Source organism: Streptopelia decaocto (assembly GCF_964273445.1).
Source record: "Streptopelia decaocto genome assembly, chromosome: 1".
Taxonomy (NCBI): domain Eukaryota; kingdom Metazoa; phylum Chordata; class Aves; order Columbiformes; family Columbidae; genus Streptopelia; species Streptopelia decaocto.
The window spans coordinates 135862544-135881895 of record NC_138663.1 but is presented as its reverse complement, the minus strand read 5'-3'; the positions used below and the strand labels follow the sequence as shown (position 1 = coordinate 135881895).

Below are 19352 nucleotides of genomic sequence, written 5' to 3'. Positions count from 1 at the left end.
TTTATGCATCCTTGAATTTTGCCACATCAGATTGATGTCACAACACGGTGGCTATCTCTGCTAGTGACCATGTTAGTCAGTAATACAACAATTTGTGTGCTTGAGGATCAAAAACTGTTAGGTGTACAAATAAATACTAAACAAATATTTTGTATCAAACATTTATGCAAAGATAAATAATTGTTACATTGTAAAATTGTAAGTTCCATTTACAGTACATCAACTACATTACAATGCATGAGAGACTGAAGGAAACAAAGAGGGTTTGTTTAACTACAAACAATCGTAAAACTGATATACATTGTAGATATTTTTCCATAAAAACTTCAAATGCTCTGTTCATTTCATTGCTCACAACCAGCTAACTTACATCTCTTAGCAAAATAAACACATACCCTTTATTTAGCATGGCATATTTTGTTACTGAATTAATAATCAAACACTATATAAAAATGATCTGAACATTTGCCTCAAGGGGGAGCTTACAGTTCATTCTTGTAGATCCTTTGCATTTTCAAGCCATTCCAAGCTAATGTTCTTTGATGACATTATAATACATCCTGACTGCAAAATGTTATTTTTGCTTTGTTTTCAGTCAGTAAACTGTTATACCTCCATGCTACTGTCCTTCCTAGGCGTCTTTGAAATCCATAATGTGGACTGGTTTGGACTGGTTTTTGTTCTTCCTTTACTGAAAAATAAAAATATAAACTATTTTCAGTGCATGTGTGCCTTTGCAATCCTGATTTAAGTTTGTGATCAGACCAGGTATTTCATCCCCTATTTGAAGGCCATCTTTGTTGCTTTCATAGCATTGGTTCCCCCTCCACAAAAGGGTCATGCCCACTCTGCATCAAGCATAGCACTGCAGTGGCAGGTCGAGGTAAGCAACTGTTACCAAAATTACCAGACCACCCTGCTTAACAGCGCTCCTCCCAAGAATTAAAATTACTTGGCCTGATTTTTGGTTTTGTTTTTTGTTTTCAGTTCACATTTATCTAATCCACACCTGCTCATACAAAGTGGCCTTTTCAGAGATGGGTACAGACCCCATTTGACCAGGGTGGTGGGAGGCTGGGTGCTTCCCTTGTCTGAGGGGACATATGGGGGACAGGAGTGCACACGCCCCTGAACCCACGTCCAAGGTACTCAGGGTGCAGCCCGCCCACCCCGGGGGGCTACTGCAACCCTGCCCACGTGCACCCCAGAACTGCACCCCTGCGACCACGGTACACCAACAGGTGCCAGCACGTACTGGTATGCCAGAAAGTCTCTCCCCTTCAAGGCTTGACCTAACTTCAAATGAAATAATGGCACATGAATCAGACTCCTAGCAATGAATGACTGGTAGAAAGCTTCCTTAGGCCTAGTGTTCATTCAAAACTGTCAATAGTAGTTTTTGTGTCTGTTTTTATTTTTTTTAAATTAAAAAGAGAAAACTGGTTCCAAAAGCACTTGCTCTGCAACACTGCAAAAATTTTCACTCTGATCTTCACAGGGAGCCCTGAGGTATCCAGCAAGTTGACACCAGTCCTTCCACATAAGTAGCACCTCTGCCATGACTGCCACAACACACCACCTTCCCTCCCTTAGTTGGTAGATGACAGTGCACTCAAGTCTAGTGAAAAGGCACTTAATGAGCCACTGCAGCTGCGTTTCAATCAAAATGTTTTATTCTCTGGCTAGGATTTTTCCACTGCTTTGTTTTGTTTTGTTTTTCCGATTAAGTAAAAACCAAAGGAGAATAAGTGGCTGTACAAAATTCTGCAAGGTGGAAACCTGAGAGCCAAGATCCCAACAGCCCTATGCATTCAGTTTTATTCCTTCCCTGGTGTGTAAATGCGAGCCTGAGTTGATTTAAAATGTACTTTGAGGGAGCTGGACGGTACAGTAGTTTTTAGTTCCTCCAGACTTACCTCCGAAGTCCTACCAAGTAATGCATTATGTACCTGAGCCCATTGGAGTAATTTAAGAGACTCCCAGTGGTTTCAGTGGACTTTAGATCAGGCCACAATGCTATAAACAAAGCAATTGCAATTAATCAAGTAGTTTCAGCACTTCTTTCTTTAAGAAATTGTTTCACTACTTACTTCCAGATTAATACAGCAAAATTAGGTATATTTTATAAATTAATGATGAAATGCTTTGAATGGAGACTGCTTGCCACACAGCAGGAACAGTTTCTAAATACCTTGGATCAGAACTATAGCTGTATAAAATGAGCTTATCTCCAGCGAACCCATGCTGATTTTCAACAGCTATACATTCAGTTCAGGAAACAGGGTTTAGTAAGAGGGGTAAGGAAGATACAGGAAATAGCTTGAGCATATCACTGTTTTGACCATCAAATGCAATCATAGAAACTGAGACATATACCAGGTTGGAATTTAAACTTTCTGCAAGGCATTCAGATGATAATGGAGATGGGTCTTTGAAGCAGTTTCTCCTTGCTTCCCTGGAAGAAATGAAAGGGAGAGCATCTAAGCATGAATGAGCTGACCATTTCTGCTAGCTACAGGGAAGATGTTTTGCTTTGCCTTATTACTACCCTTTAAGAGCCCAACGCCAGGCAAAATTAGTCATGACCTTTCAAGCTAGGCATGTCCTGGTTGGCCATGGATTGTGGCTTTCAGAGGAAAGGTCACCATGCTGTGGAAGCCTAAAAAAGAATGAGAAGTCAGGTTCATTTGGAAAGCTGGGGATCCCTCCTTCCCCAGAAGGACATAATACCTTTCCTAAAGCTCTACAATGTCCAGATGATCAGTTCAAGTAATTGCCTTTGTTGTTTGTTTTTTTTTTCTAATTTGCTTTTTACCCAAGAAGTGTGAATTTGAGATGGACCAAAATGATTTGCAAGGTAGGTCATATGTGGAAATATAACTGAAACATATGGAGCAACATTTTTTTAAAAACAAAGTTCTGTTTCAACAGATAAAAAATAAAATACTTCATTTTTGGTGATACCAGAATGAATTTGAGAAAATTTGTTTTATTTTCTTTAAATAAAAGCTTTGGTGCAACCCAAAATGAAGGTTCTGGAAAAAAAAGAAAAAAAAAAAAAAAGCTTTGATTCAAATCCATTTCTTCCTAATTTTTGTATCATTTAATCTACCAAACTAATCAGTTAACAGAAAAATACAATCTTCCAAGCTGAATTTCCAGTATCTGTGTCATACAATTTTTAAGTCTTGGAAGTTCAGATGAATTACTTCTGGATGAATTGCTATAGCATCAAAGGCCTGATCAAAGCCCACTGAAGTCAACAAGGCTATTTCTATTGATTTCAGTGGGCCATGATTCCCTCATTTTTTCCCCAGGAGATTTTGAGAGCTAAACCTTTTCTGGGGGGCGAAAGAGCTGCCAGAAAAAGTATGAGCATGTATATCATACTTACCAAGAAATCCAGGTCCATTGTAGTGAGGGTTCCAGAGTCAGATTACCTTTATAATTGCTATATGGTTCCTTTATTACTCTTTTTGCTTTGTTTCCAACATTCTACAGCCCCAGCACTTAGGTTTGGATACAACCTTTCACAACAATGAATTTGCCTGCCATAAGACAGGTTGGAAAGTGCACATTTTCCTTTTCTTTATAGGAAAATGCATAACATAATGACACAATCTAGTTTATGATGCAGAGCTAAAAAGATCTTCTCCTTATGTTCACTTGTTTCAATGAGACATCACTAAAGAGTGCTGCAAACATCAGTGTACACTCACTCGTAGAGCCATATGTAGACTTGACACTTGGAGTGTTTCCTCGCTTGAAATAAGTTATTTCAGCTATTTTCAGAAAGTGATAAATAAAACCCAGAAAGAAAAAATAAAGACTAAAAGTAAGGAGGAATTTTTTTTTTCTAATTTCCTAAAATAGTGCTGTCATATTCCTTACTAGTATTCCTGCTCTTCAAGAGGGTTAACAGCTTGTGAGTCTGTTTATTACTCTTGTTGTTTTACCAAAATAGTGTTTATCTATAAAACACATTTTGGTTTAAACTTTTCTGGATTACATTAACTTGAGAATACTTCCCAAAAAAAAAACTGCAGTATGAAAAGCATCCTTGAAATTTTCAGAAAGATTAGTTCAGAAAAAAAAAAAAAAAAAACAAACATGTTGTCATGTCTTGGTAAATCACATTTTGAGAAAGATAAAAAGTTCAAAGAATTTTAAAACATGAATCAAAACATATCCTGTATCACAGACTGAAATGTTTCCTATTTGCATAATAATATGTTTTATGCTACATCTGTGTGCACATGTGTATTTACTTTATGCATCTTCTTTGACAAATACATGATGTACAAAGGATTTGCACTGGTGTGTGGCTAAAAAACATGTTTTTGCTTCTTTGTTTTCAGTTCGTCTGCTCCAGTGGCCCATCTGTTGCTCATATGGGACATGCACTGAAACAGCATAAAACAGCTGCTGGCCCCTTAGATTTGTCCTGGGAAAAAACTACACTTTTGGTAAGAAATTTGGGGACTCCTTGAGTTCACACTGTATCAGTGAGAACCCCACTATTATGCCCCAAAGCCCACATGCTGTATAGGTGGTAATCATGATGGAAGAGGTAAAATGCTGACAGGACCTCAGTATAAAAAATGGTCAGCAAAGATATCTTCTTCAGAAACAGGTGAAGTCCTAATGGCAATGTACTTTGGGAGACCTGGAACTATTTCATTGTATTGTGGAAAAACCTAATGGTGAATGTTCAGCTGTAAGCTACTTGGATTTTAATAGATGAAGAGATGCTTATTTGCATATTTAGAGACAGATGTAAGCAGTCTTTCAATATGAATAGCTTGCCAATGGAAACATGAATTCTGCCTTATAAAACCATTCTGGATTAGAATATTTTACCTTTTATGAAGCATCTGGAAACAGCAAGTCCCAAAAGCCACCAGTATCAACAACAGTAGTGGTATAGTAGGTATTACGACGTAAATTAGGTTTGGAATTATACCTATAAGACAGAAAGTTCTCATTATTGTCTTCCATGTTGAAATACTCTTAACCACATGAGTAAACATCTGGAGTAAAATATCGAAAATACATTAAATTACAAAAAAGAACATTTACACATTCCTTCTATAAGAAGAGCTCCAAAAAGATGACACAGCAATATCAAGAATAAAATAGTACATCTTCAGCAGTGTGCAAAACATATCTTAAGGACTTTAAGTCTGATATTTTCTATGTGTGTCAATGAAAGCTTTCCACTTTTATAATAGAAAATTCAAATATTTAAAGACAGTATATTTCACAGCCTATTATTTTTACGGTCCATATAACCCGTCTAGTCAGTGGCCCTTGCATCTGGGATTCCCAGCCATGCAGGACCACAAGAGGAACAAACCTTGCTCTTGTCTCCCTGTTCCCCTTAAAATACAAATTTACACTGTCCTTGGCTAATGTAGAGAGAGCTAAAGGTGCTCCCCTCCAAGTCCTTAGGCAAAAGGAGTGGGAAATGATAGAAGATGGCACTATTATCTGCCCAGACTAGAGGGCAGGGTCTACAACTTCCAGAAAGTGACTCTTTTTCAGTAACCACGTGCCCGTTTTATAAAAATATACCTTTATATGTACAAATTGTAGAGACTTTCTTAACTGTTGTCCTCTTTTGAACAAATTTTCACTAGCAAGAATAAATGTGAATGTTTGAGTTTGGTTTGTTTATGAGTTTCAGGTAGAGAGTCTTTGCATTGTTTGTCAAAACAGTATTATCTGTTTTAAAATACAGTTCATCAGTATATCCATTTCTCTCGAGTTACAACAACGGGAACATCAGTTAGGAAAATGGCTCAAATCCAGCCAAACATGGAACACTAGCTTTTCATAGTCCCATGCAGTAATCCCATAAAATCCTGAGTTCCTCCTCAGAGATGTTCGAAAGAGTTGTGGTGAATGGAGCCAAATCCAGTTGGCAGTCAGTCATGAGTGGTGTTCCCCAGGGCTCAGTGTTGGGGCCAGTTCTGTTTAACCTCTTTATCAGTGATCTGGATGAGGCGATTGAGTGCACCCTTAGTAGTTTGCAGATGACACCAAGTTGGGTGGGATTGTTGATCTGCTGGAGGGTAGGAAGGCCATACAGAGGGATCTGGACTGGCAGGATCGTTGGGCTAAGCCCAATTGTATGAGGTTTAACAAGGCCATTTGGGTCACAACAACCCCGGCAGTGCTACAGGCTCAGGAAAGAGTGGCTGGAAAGCTGCCTGGCAGAAAGGGATCTGGGGGTGTTGCTTGACAGCCAGCTGAACATGAGCCAGCAGTGTGCCCAGGTGGCCAAAAAGGCCAACAGCATCCTGGCTTGTATCAGGAATAGTGTGGCCAGCAGGACTAGAGAAGTTATCATCACCCTGTACTCAGCACTGGTGAGGCCCCACCTGGAATCCTGTTTTGGGCCCCTCATCATAAGAAGGACATTGAGGTGCTGGAGAGAGTGCAGAGAAAGGCAATGAAGCTGGTGAGGTGCCTGGAGCACAAGTCTGATGAGGAGCAGCTGAGGGAACTGGGGCTGTTCAGCCTGGAGAAAAGGAGGTTGAGGGGAGACCTTATTGCTGTCTACAACTACCTGACAGGAAGTTGTAGCATGGAGGATGTTGGTCTCTTCTCCTGAGTAGCATGTTATAGGGCAAGAAGAAATGGCCTCAAGTTGTGCCAAGAGAGGTTTAGATTGAATATTAGAAAAAAATTCTTCACAGAAAGGGTTGTCAGGCATTGGAACAGGCTGCCCAGGGAAGTGGTGGAGTCACCATCCCTGAAGGTACTTAAAAGGCATTTAGACAAGATTTGTAGGGACTTAATTTAGTGCTTGAGTTTGTTTATGGTTGGACTCGATGATCCTGAGGGTTTCTTCCAAACAAAATGTTTCTATGATTCTATGAATCCTTTGAATTAAGGCTATGCTACAACTCTTCTTGAACCACAGGACTCTGTTCAGGACATGAGTTGCTCAATTAAGGAGCTGGGAGAACAACAGCAGGCTCATAGGATGTAGGTATCTGTTTTCAAAATATCAAGTGCCACCTCTGCTAGAAATCTCAGCAAAGCATTTGACTCCTCCTAACATGTGATACTCCTTGAAACACAGGGTACGTATGGGAGGTATGGCACAGTGCTTATTCTGCAGAGAACTGAAAACTTCACTCTCTGTCTGTTTTAGGAGTTATTTGTGCCATTTTTTGTGGGCCCCAGGTATCTGATATAGTATAGTGTATACACCACGTGTTTGTTACATCGGTTGGGGAAGAGGTAGGTAGGAGATATGGAGAGGCAAGGCATGCTGTATAACAGCACAGGAGACCCTCCACAGATGGGTGAACACGAGTGAAATCCTGACAGACTCACTGGGGTCGGAGACATGGTGCAGATTGCAATGACTGCTAAACTGTAGGTTTGGATTGAAGTTTGAGAGACATGCAAATAATGTGTTCCCACAGTTACAAAGAGGACTGACTAAAACATGTGAAATGTTACTCAAAGCTATACTTTTTCAGGGCACTTCCCGGGGAAATAGACTGACAATAATGGAAACTGTTAAAGATTAATTTAACTGAGTCTACTGCTGATATTTTTTACTAGAACTGCTAATACTTTTACCAGAACACTTGATTCATATGAAGACATTACCTGTTTCAGTAGCAATAACGTGATACTGATCTTCTGGTTTGCTTGTGTCATAAGGATTTCCTGCTGGGACTGTTGGAAAAACACCTGTAAAGGAAACAGTGCATACAAAGTATGGCTGTTATGTTGTTAAATAAATCAATAGTAATTACATCTTAATTTAGATTGGAAAAGTGAACTTTTTCAGGGTTGATTAAACTGCTAGATATAAGCATTTAAACAGGATTTTATTGCAAAATTAGGATTACATCTGGAACAAGAATTATGAGGAGTGCTATCATGATCTACAGCCATCTATTCGTACCCATTGCCCTCTAAAGGATGCATTTTTCCTATGTCCCAGTTTTAAACTATGGCTGTTAAACTTGAGTGATTTTGGACATTCTTGTATGCTATCCTTAGAGTTATGTATTCACCATTAAAACCCAATTTAATATTTTGAAATCTCTTACCATAATCTGGCTCTGCTCTGTCTCCTAATTCTTTTTCAAAGACGTTATCTGTTAAATCAATATTTGAAATCAATTGTTGAAGAATGAAAAGTGTATGTAGTAAAACAGATGTTTTCATTATTTTTCATGCAGTATACATTCTCCAAAGCAATAATTGTTTAATTCTTCAGCATTTAATGTTTTTACTAGACTATTTGCAAACTAGTGTCAAGTCGCTTCTAGATTGTACTTTTTTTCTCCTTAGGAAAGGGCTATAGTTTATTCTAGTTCCAATGCTTGGTGGCTTCTGCTAGGTTACTGGCTAAATCACTGAATCCCTTAATTTCCTGTGCTGAATAAAACTCCTAACATATTCAAAGATTCATTAGGGCAGATGACCCTAAGACAATAGAAAAGAAGAAGTGTTCTTGATTAATACTTGAATCTTATTCACATTTTCAAAATAATGCTTACGGAATTTTGGCTATGAAGCAAAACAAAGCAGCACAAGTTTGTGAGGCTGGATGTCAGCTTCATATAGTTCAGTTTTCCAACCGGCAAATCATGGACAATGGGTTCTAACACAGCACATCAGGAAGTGAAGTTACCAACAGAGGAATGATAGTTTCATATTTCTTGTAATGCATCAGAAACTGGAGAACCACTTCATGGCTTTGAGCTGTATTGCAGAGGCTTGCAAGCTTACTTATGGCTATTGTTACAACTAAGTGTTTGCAAAGATTATAGAAATAATTACCTCATATTGAAAGGATGGGCACAGAAGTGGAATCTGCATGACTGACAGAATACCATGCCTTTATCATAAGATTATATTAATATAGTGCTATTAGCCTGCAGTTCTGAGTCTCCTGATAAACACAAACTGCTGTAAGAAATCAAAGGAGCAATAAAGCCTACTAGAACAAAGGCAATTATTTCATTTGCTCTGGTTAAAAGTGGCTACATTTGGCCATATATAAAGAAAGATATTAAAATACCAAAAAGAACTGAGTTCTGGCTCTAGACAGCAGAAGAGGAGATGAGTTTTTAATTTCATTGTACAATCAAACCTCCAGGAGTTGGACAGGAACTAAATGTGGTTGCAATTACCAACCTATAATTAAATTTAAGATCATTGAATGATCAATATCACGTAAAGCCAGACTGAACATTGCAACAGTAAATGCTGTCAAGGGAGGTACTATAAAAAGGGGTTACAAAAATGAAAGTGACTACCAGAACTGTAAATCCTGCTTGAGTAAGACCACCTAATAAACACTGATACAATTTTATGCAACTTCAGCATGGTCACCTACAACCTCTGTGTTTCGGTCTATGACTGGTATCACATACCCTGTATTCAAAACATCCAGGAGAGTTGTGAAAAACCATATACTCAAATAACAACGTGAAATTCAATATGCATGTGGCACTTTAATACTCTTGGTAAAATGGATGGTTTTTGTATTGTAAATGGCTGATGTTGAAGTGATTACAGTGATTTGGTGAGGGGGGAAGGTCATTTGCAAGTCTCACTAGGTTTTAGATAATAAATATAATTTTCTTACAAACACTGTGGTACTTTCTTCAGGCAGTGAAAGAAATGTCATATACCTCTTTATATACATTTATGCATCTACTTTTCTCCATGTGATAGAAAAATGTATTTCTTGAAGAATAGCCTCTTTTCCTAAAGAGCACAATTCCAACAGCTTGAAAAGTAAATATCTACAATTCAACAGCACTGCATTTAGCTGCATAACAATGTCAGTCCCAATAATAATCTACCTACATATTGTTTGCCTTATTATATGCCTTATTATACACTAGTAATCTATTTCTACATAGTGAAAGAAATATAAATTAATTTTCATTGTTACTGCTATCATTTTGTTTTCTGCCCATCCAAAATACTCAGCATTTTTTCAGTGTGCGAAATAAATAGAAAAAAAACGGTTATCACATCACATCTAGAATGGTAAGTCATTCACTATTACAGAATAATTATTTCACTTACATTTGTTTGCTTTTAAAGATATGAAATATACTTCAAACAAAGTCTTCTTAATCAAACCTGCATTTTCTGACATAAAAATGTTTTTAACAACTTAAAATATTTTTATTATGTTCTCTTATTTCAAAATATTTGTGATCAATTGGAAGAGTAACAAAATTTTATACATCACAGTTCCTTTAATGGCTTGTGTGACCAAGATGATAACAGATCACCAAAAGACAATGATAGTCACTAATAATTTTAGAAGGAAGAACAGATTTGAAGGGAGGGATTAAATGTGTGAGTATAGCATGTGTGGGTATATCAAGGCTTCCAAGTATTTAATACCTGCTTGAAATATTAATTGCCATTAATATCTCCATTAAGATATTAAACAGTGAGAAAGCTGTCTACCCACCAAAACAGGAGGGAGAAAATAGCCTGGATCTGTACAGACAAATAGATCCCTACAAAGAGAGTCATTATTGCTAGATCATGAGCATAGGGAAAGCAGGTAGGAAACTGCAGAATTAGGTAGGTCAAATAGCTGCTAAGAGTAGGATTTCATATTCATTCTTTCAATTTATTTTTTTGAAAAGCAGACACATCATTAATTATTTGAAAACATTTGCATGATAGTGCCGAAAAACATGTTTGCATCTAATGTAAGTACCAGCAGAGGTAGAAACTGTTACAGGCTCAGCTTGAAGGTTTACTTTTCACATTCTTTTTCTGTTTGCACCAAGTTCTAGTTTACAGTTCATGTTTCCTCTACTGACATATGCAGAACCTATGTCATGTCTGGAAGTACAGCCAAATTGCTTAAGATCTGGATTTTTCTGTCAGCATATGAACTAGCGTGCATCTGCTTTTCACATCTATAAATCCACATGCATTAATGCAGGATTTTCTTCCTGCTGTTCCGGACTTCTCTTTTTTTTCTTCAAGTCAAAACCTTTAGAAACAGACATCACACAGAAGTTGGTATGAAATGTCAGAGGTTTGAAAGTGCAATGACATAGTAATTTTTTTTTTTTTTTATAACAGGGCCAAGAGATGTCTTGGTCATTCACTTGATAGCAAGAAGGGAAGTAGTAAATAGCCACTTGAAACACATTGCGGAGAATAAAGTAACTAGTGAATGAGTAAAAACATAGTAAACCTGGGAATGCATGACAGTAACATTAACCTTGAAAACATTCTTATTGGATACAAATAGGTTTACTTAAATAACCACTATATTTGATATATTACAACCCCTGTTAAGGTCAGCTCAGAGACTCACACATCAAAGGAATGAGTATCACGGGCCACAAGACATTTGCTGATTCCGTCACAAAACAAAAGGCAATTATTCTTCTAAGAAAGTGTCCCACCTGTGAAATATAACTTTAGTTTCACATACCTGGGCCATACTTGCAGATAAAATTGTGCTTCATGTTGCATCTATCATCATTCCATTGATAAAGGTATGGCCCTCCCAGACCAGGGTTTGCAGTTGGCTGATGATACATCACAACACAGGCTTCACTTCCACAGGAAGGCTCATCTGTATACCAATTTCTAGTGGCACACATAAAGACAAACTTTAAGATTTTGAAGGTAAGGTTCATAAGGATGCCAAGGAAAGCAGTTTATATGAGAAAACATGTCAACCCCAATGGTCCCAATTCCCATTCTCTTCAGAGATATGCTGCATTTCCCACAACTCCTCTGTGAAAGGAGTTCAGAGCCTGTGCTCCATATCTCCGGATCTTAAACAAAATTCTGACTAAAGTACCTCTGCAGAAATAACACGCTACTGCTCTGCTACCTGTTTTCCTTCTTATCTGACTGTTACTTGTTCTGTTCTTCTCAGAAGAGTTGTGTGAGCTGTTGCTACTTTGGTCTTTTGCATAATCAGGAAATTAAAGGCTTTTCAAAAGACAAGGCAGAAACAGAGCAATTTACACTAAGTAACATGGATTAAATTACTTGATATCTGTCTCCCTGATTCAAGATGGCCAGAATCTTGCAGAATTTGTCTGCCTGATTTCAGACCACATCCAAAATCCTCTGTGTGGGGCAGAAATCCTCCAAAAGCCATACAGAGACAAACTCACGAGACATGAGCAAAGATAATTGTAGGTTGAAGTCACACTATGCCATCCTTTCACAGCTTCAAATTCAAACCCCTGGTTGCCATCTTCCCGTTATCTGGGGAATTTAAGGAAGGGTGCTACTAACTTAGTGTGGCCGCAAGCCTTCAAGCTTCTTTCTAGAAGACTTGCTGTGCATTTCGCTCTCAATTTTTTTGCATGAAACCTTCTCAATAAGCAGTCTCATAGACTTACCTGAATGATGAAATACTTCCATCAGCCCATTGATAGAGGTCAGGACAGGCACTTGAGGTGGCTAGTCCATCACCACTTCTCCACAAGCCAATCCAGAAATCACCATCCGAAATCCCAGAGCCTGATTTAGTGAGGTTTTGCAACATGTTTTCTATTAGTTGCTGCTCAGCTTCACTTTCCAGGCTCAGTAAAGCCCCACCATCAATTTCACAAGCTTGGCGGGCCTCCTGAAAGCCCACACGTCTAGACAAGTCCTGGAAATACGCTAACTTGTAACAGGAACGCTTCAGCTCACCGTAGCACACCTTTTGACCTGAAAAACATATATATGAGAGTATTTACCATATACTAATGAAGATCACAACTGAAACAAAAATACAGCACAGTATGCTTACAGTGACGGAGGACAGTACCTTTTTTCTTGTGCCTCTCTATGAAAGGACTCACAGTAATACAGTGACACTGTTGAATACTTTAGCTGTAATTTAAATTGAAAATATCATACAGTTCATAGGAATCTATGGCTTTCTTCCCAAGGCCTGTGAAACTCTCACTAACTTGTTCCCTAATGTTCCCTACTTTAATGACTGTACCATCAGGCCCGTCTCTTAAAGCCAGAATCTATTTGGAGAGTATTTTCTTAACTGTTTCATACTAATGGACCAACTTCACTTTATTTGCTAATCAAAGTTATCCGATCAGGAAAAAAAAAAAAAAAAAAAAGTGAAAAAGTGTCTAAAATTCTTAATTTTAGTGGCAAGAAGAAGCTAGCATTTTCTTGATTCTGCTATCTAACCTCGGGAAAGTTTATTCACAAGGACCTTGTAGCTACTCTTTGCTGTAATGTGTTTGAATACAACCTGTAAGGGTGTGGGGAAGGAGAGTGTCTGCTTCTTTAAGGGTATCCGGTCAATGACTTTTTCAGTACAAAAAGGGATAATAAGAAAAGGAGAAAGCCATAAACAAAACATAGAGACACAACAGAAAAACTTAATGGAGAAAAAGACAAGAAATAAACCTCATCAGACACGCTAATTGGTGGGATATCAAGAAACTGCAGGTGAACCTGACTTCACAACTTCATAAGGATGTACATCTGGGGAGCCAGGATGTTGGGGGTTGGTGAGACTATGCCATCTGATGAGGGACCATGCAGGGTTCGGGAATGGTGAGAAACAAAGAGGGAACAGACAGAAAAAGGCATTAAAGGGGCCAGTCATGTAAAACAAGGGGAGTGTGTGTGGGTCTGGATGTGTGCCTTCCCTAGAGACCTATTATCTCTACCAGTTGATGATGAGGGTCTTGGTTTTCTATGTTTATGTTTTATGTGGGTCCTGTTGAAAGCAGTGCCTTGTCCATGCTAATCTGTGTGATGGATGTGTCATTGTCCTGTCTGTGTGATGCTGGGAAACCTGTTCAGCTTTGCTGCTGGTTGAACCAGCAAAGGAGAAAGTGGCAGCTACATCCCTCAGCTCAAAGAGAGAGGCCTTGCGTACCGGGGTGGGCAACAGTGTCCAGGAAAGGGGACACCTGGGACTGGAGGTGCTGGAGGAGGCAGGCACATCTTAACATCTCTTAACACAGCCAACAGAAACTAGAGATATGAGCAGATATCACAGTGCTATCCAGATACCAAAAAGAAGCCCTGTGAATCTTTCAGAAAGCTCTAGATCTACTGCAGTCAAACTTTTTTTTACTTGCTCTTCAGAGTTATGTCTGTGGAAAGAATCAAAAGCTAAATGACAAAATAATGCTTTTTTCCTTCCAGTTCTTTGGCTAAGACACATGCCTTTTTCCTAAAAAGGAAAAATAATTATCATGTCCTTCAACTAGTGAAATTCTCTAGAGTTTACTCAACATATGCAAGATGTGGAATGAAAAAACTCACTTATCAGATACAAGTGAACTCCAGTGTTTATTGGGGGAATGGAGAAGTGTTGTAAGTATATATACATACATATGAGAAAATAAGATTGCCATCTCTTAAAAGATCAAGGTTTTTTTTCCCTATGTAATGTCATCATTGGAGATGAAAAACAGGATGGTTTCTTTTGCTATGTAAGAATTACCAAAGGATACCAAAATAATAAGAATTTCTAGGCATTATCTAGAATGTTTAGAAATCAACAGGTTTTATGATTTTGCTGGAAAATTTTGCAAGGAGAGTATTTTGTTGTACCATGTTAGTTTTGCATTTGAAAAACTTGGTTTTACTCCCAGTCTTAAGCAAATTTGGATACATGACTCACATAAATAACCCTTTGGCTTTACCTTTGAACAGGTTTTATCCTATTTTACCTTATAAAAACCTTGTCACTTGGAAACAGCAACATCATCTTATATCTTAAGCTGTACTTAAGTTTTTTGAGGCAGTGTTTTTCTATACACAAAGAATAAACATAAAAGTGAACAAAGAAGCCTATAAGATACAAGAAAATTAATCCTTTTCACTTTAGGGTTGCTCATTTTCGTATTTAATGACAGAGTAACACACTTCCTATAGCAGATTGCATACAGCACAAGATCTGACTGACGACTTCTCTCTCTTTGTACAGAGCATAGTTCCAAGGTTTTCCAGAGAATAAGCAGACTGTATCAAAGCTGCATGAATACAGGAACATAAAAGCAGGATCATCTCATACTTTTTGCTAAATCTGAAAATACCACTTATTTTGGGGATTTTTTTTATTGTGAAGAGCTATCTAAATTATAGGGTCAGTTAGGATAAATGGTGTCTAGCTTTCTAGTGTTTCCTATGGTTCTTATAACCTTCCTAAAACAACAAAAAAAATCTGAGACCTTTTCTTTATGACACCCAATTAAAGTTCACCTGGGAGAAATGCAGTCAGTAAAAGAAGTGTCTTTGTGGTCTCATTCTGATTTTGGCTTGGCAAACAGACTTCTGAAAAGCCACTTGTTTCAGTAATTAATCTGCCAAAATAATACAGGAATGAGAACAACCGAACATAAGGACAAGTTTGCACCACAAATATCTGTGGAAAAAGCCAGGCTCTGAGATCAAGAAGAGACCACCTATTTGGACTTTCTCCAATAATGTCCTGATGACACTCTGTATGTCTCAACTCTTTTCCTGCCATTTCCTTTTATTCATACGGGCTAAGAGCTTTGCTATCAATAAACATAGTAAGAGCCATAGTCCTAGCTGGCAAATGATCCTGAAGAATCAATAAGCAGACACTTTGCTACAGATGCGTATAAAAAAATGGGTTTCTTCATAAGACTTCTTCGGTCAAAAAGAATAACTACCCCTATTATCAAAGTAACAAAGTTGTAACTCTAAATGCTCAAGAGCAGGGAGTGTAAGAATAAAAGTTGCATGCGAAATCGCAGCTTGTTTCCTTCAGCTATAATGTTGCGACTCAGATTTTGCAAATGTGATTGCAACCTTTTTATTTTCCCCAGGAGCTCTGTCTCATTGACAGGGTAGAGTGCACAGTGAAGGAGAAGCTGTTCAACATTTTAATCCTCACCATTAGGTGAGTGACTTTGGCTTATTGCCAGAGTACACATATGTACATAGCAGTACAAACACCCAAAGGCTAGCACTGAATTATGTAGGACACTAATCACTTGCAAGGAAAAGGGACAGCACCTCTCCCTGTAACTAAAGGCTGGATTCAAAGCATTAATTCAGGATTAATCTGCAGATTTATGGAGAGGCCTTTGTCCACTGTCTTGTTCTTTTTATTTCCTGGACAATTTTTAGAGATAAACTTTTCTGTGATTCCTTTCATTCTGTGCACATACTCCTTCTTGACACCAAGTAGTAAGTTATGAGCAAATTCAGGTATCAAAATATCCCTGTCATTGTTTCAGTCATGCAGGAACACTGAAGCCACTGAGATGAGCTGGCTGGTCACTACCAATCTCAGTTCCTGTTCTGCAACTCCGTTTCATGGGAAAATAACTCACTTTCCATCCATAACCCACGCATCTGCTCCCTGACCCTGTGTGTCTCTCAGGTGGCTGAAGTGACCCTGTCATTCTGTTCTCATTCACAGTCTCTGCTCTTCTGTGATTCTCCCAAAATCTCAATCAAATAACTTCTCCAATAGGACAAATTGGTTCTTGCTGGCTGACCAAGCTTCTTCAGTGTACTTATCTTCCAGTCAGCTCCTGCATGGAGACTCACTTCGAAAAATGGCACATGCTGTCTCCAAGCTGCTATAAGGCTCGTGGCCATAAGTTGTGCTTTATACTTGTCCAATGCAGAGATTTCATCAATGTCAAGGCTTGGCTTGATCCCCCACACCAAGCTGAGGAAACCAGGTAGAACTGTATGGAGCTGGGAGGGGAAGAACAGGCACCTGTGATGTACACCAGCAGCAGAGCTGCTAAATAGGTGCCACTGGAGCCCCTAATATGTGCTCATTTTGTGGAGTCCAGTAACAGCTTGTCCCTGTTATGTACCCAGAGCAGGAAGCCTCCTTGGAGTTATCCAGAATACAGGTGTGAAGGCCTAATCTGTACCCAAGGGTTTATCTGAAAGGGTAAGTAAGTTAAAATGTTGAAACTTTGGGTGAAGGCTTTTTTTTTTTCTTCCCTTAAACTGATCTGAATCATTTATGACACTATTATTGTTATTGCAGGTGTTTGTGCAGGATTAAATAACTCTAAAACCAAGTATTATAAAGTGAAATAATAGAACAAGTGAAAATTTGCATACAATCCAACTCCTAGATTACTTCTTCATCTTTTGCTTGATACACCTGCAGCAAAAGAAATAACTTCCTTCTTACAGGCTGATCACTTTTGCAAGAATATACCTCTAGAAAACAACAGACAAAAAAGCAAGAAATTGATAAATATTTGGTGATAAGACCCGTGTGAATGAAGTATGCATTGCAGAGTAGTAAGCTTTCTGAAAGAAGCTGTGAATTTTTTTTGTTCTAGTTAATTTAGGTAATGACCTATTCCAAATCTTTTCTTTCTTCTTTTGAAGGGGACTTTTATCTGTTATAGCAGAGCTAGTTCAATGTGTTAATGGAAAACCGTAGTTGTGCCTGAAGACCTGGCAAATCAGTTGATGTTTTAGTGCTCTTCTTGGAGCACGCTGAGATGTCAAGTTTGAGCTTCATTTTTTTACAGCTTTCTCTCACTACTAATTTCTGAACTACAAAGCAAAAATTTACCAGTGATAAAATGACAGAATAGACAACATTGTACAGCAGATGAGATAAGTATAGAAACTTCGACTACGGGCTATTTTACTGTCTCCTAACGTCTTTGCAGCAGACAAGACTCCATTGTTAATTCTAAAGAAACATTTGCAATTTCAACTCTGTAAAATGAATTCTGAGTTTTCTATCACAATTGAATAGAAACTTGATTTGTAAGCAAGTCTATTGGAATGAATCAGGCTAAGATACTATGCAATGTGAATAAATATAGGTAAGTTAGACCTTCACAACCTTTCCACAAAATCTGCCCTGTGCTGCCTGAGATATGAAAGAAAACATTGTTTCATTACAGGGTATCCAGAAAGGTAAAAAGAAAAGCATGTTATTGTATTTAGTCCTCCCTTCAGCATGAGACCAAAGCTAATTAATTTAATAAGATCTAAGAACTCATTGTTTTCCCTTACAAATGCTCACACAAGTTCAGGTTTCTATCAACCCTTTCTGACTTCACATCTGAAGATGTGAAGGTGTCCTGATTGAAGCTGGGATAGAGTTAATTTTCTCCCTAGTAGCTGGTATAGCTCTGTGTTTTGGATTTAGTATGAGAAGGTTGATAACACACTAATGTTTTGTTTGTTGCCAGGCAACGTTTATACCAAGTCAAGAACTTTTCAGTGAGAACGCTGCAGGTGCTCAAGGAGCTGGGAGGGAGCAAAGCCAGGACAACAGACCCAAGCTGGTCAAAGGGGTGTTCCTTACCATATGATGTCATGCTCAGTATATAAACTGGAGTTGGCCTAGGAGCAAATATCATTGCTCAGGAACTGACAGGCGGTGTCATGGGCCACAAGCAATTGTATTGTTCACTGCTTGTTTTGCATATTCTATTATTATTATTATTATTATTATTATTATTATTTTCTCTTCCTCTTTGTTGTCCTATTATACTGTTCTTATCTTAACCGATGAGTTTTTTTTCCTTCCCCACTTTTCAATTCTCTCCCACATCCCACTTATGGACAGTATGCAAGCAGCTGCATGGTACTAGTTGCCGGCTGGGATTAAACCATGATATCTTCCTTTCACGGAGTGTTTCAGCTCCTTAATACTTAACCCACCTTCCCTCATCCAATCAGAACAGTCCAGGCCCTTGTCAGAAGTAGGCACGGAAATAAAACATGCACTTGGCTTGGTGTCATGAACTCACACCTTACCTTTTCATGAACAATTGCTTTATTGCCTGTTGAGGGAGGAGTGCTGTGTTGAAGCAACAACTAACTGACAGACAAAGACTCCTCTCTTTTTTGCCCCACTTGCAAAACTGAAATATTAGGTTTCCCCAGATTCCTTAATGGAAAGGTCTCCAGGTCTTTTCTTTCTGCTTCTCCTGTGTACACCAGTCATACAACATTGCTCTGACCCTGTTCCCTCAGCCTTAGCAGCCCTAGCTGCCTGCTGAAGAGAACCTGAACTGGCTGAAACTCCCTTGCACTCACTTTGTCTCACCATCCTGCTAGATGAAGAAAACAGGTGTACAGTACTTGTTATAAGAAGTGCTAGCTACCATTTCCATCTGTATGGATCAGTTTTTATCCTTGGGTATCACATAGTATCTCCATAGTAGAATGTTTTGATATCAACATTAAAAAAAAGATAGGTTTTAGTTGAAATACTTGATACTTGGTTAAAAGTTTTCTGCAGATAATTCTGTAGGATAAAAAGAATCTCATTCAGGAAAAGGAGAAACAAGCAAATTCTCTGCTGGTATTACAATCAATTATATCTCCATTATGTTTTCATTAAACAGAAATAATAGGTTCCTTTA

The 19352-nt window shown here is 38.3% G+C and overlaps 1 protein-coding gene across 2 annotated transcripts in view; it reads right to left on the bottom strand.

Annotated features, from left to right (window-relative positions):
* Positions 1–207: 207 nt before the first annotated feature.
* Positions 208–19352, bottom strand: part of CHODL (chondrolectin) — a gene marked incomplete at its 5' end in the record, with an annotated part of 30195 nt that continues 11050 nt past the window's right edge. The window contains 7 exons of one of the 2 annotated variants that reach the window (XM_082067125.1): positions 208–691; positions 2377–2455; positions 4861–4963; positions 7630–7713; positions 8079–8126; positions 11459–11616; positions 12387–12699. In XM_082067125.1, the coding sequence (XP_081923251.1) occupies positions 689–691; positions 2377–2455; positions 4861–4963; positions 7630–7713; positions 8079–8126; positions 11459–11616; positions 12387–12699 (788 nt within the window). In that variant the 3' untranslated portion in view covers positions 208–688. The remainder of the gene's footprint in view (positions 692–2376; positions 2456–4860; positions 4964–7629; positions 7714–8078; positions 8127–11458; positions 11617–12386; positions 12700–19352) is intronic. The other variant, XM_082067124.1, reaches the window with a different exon arrangement.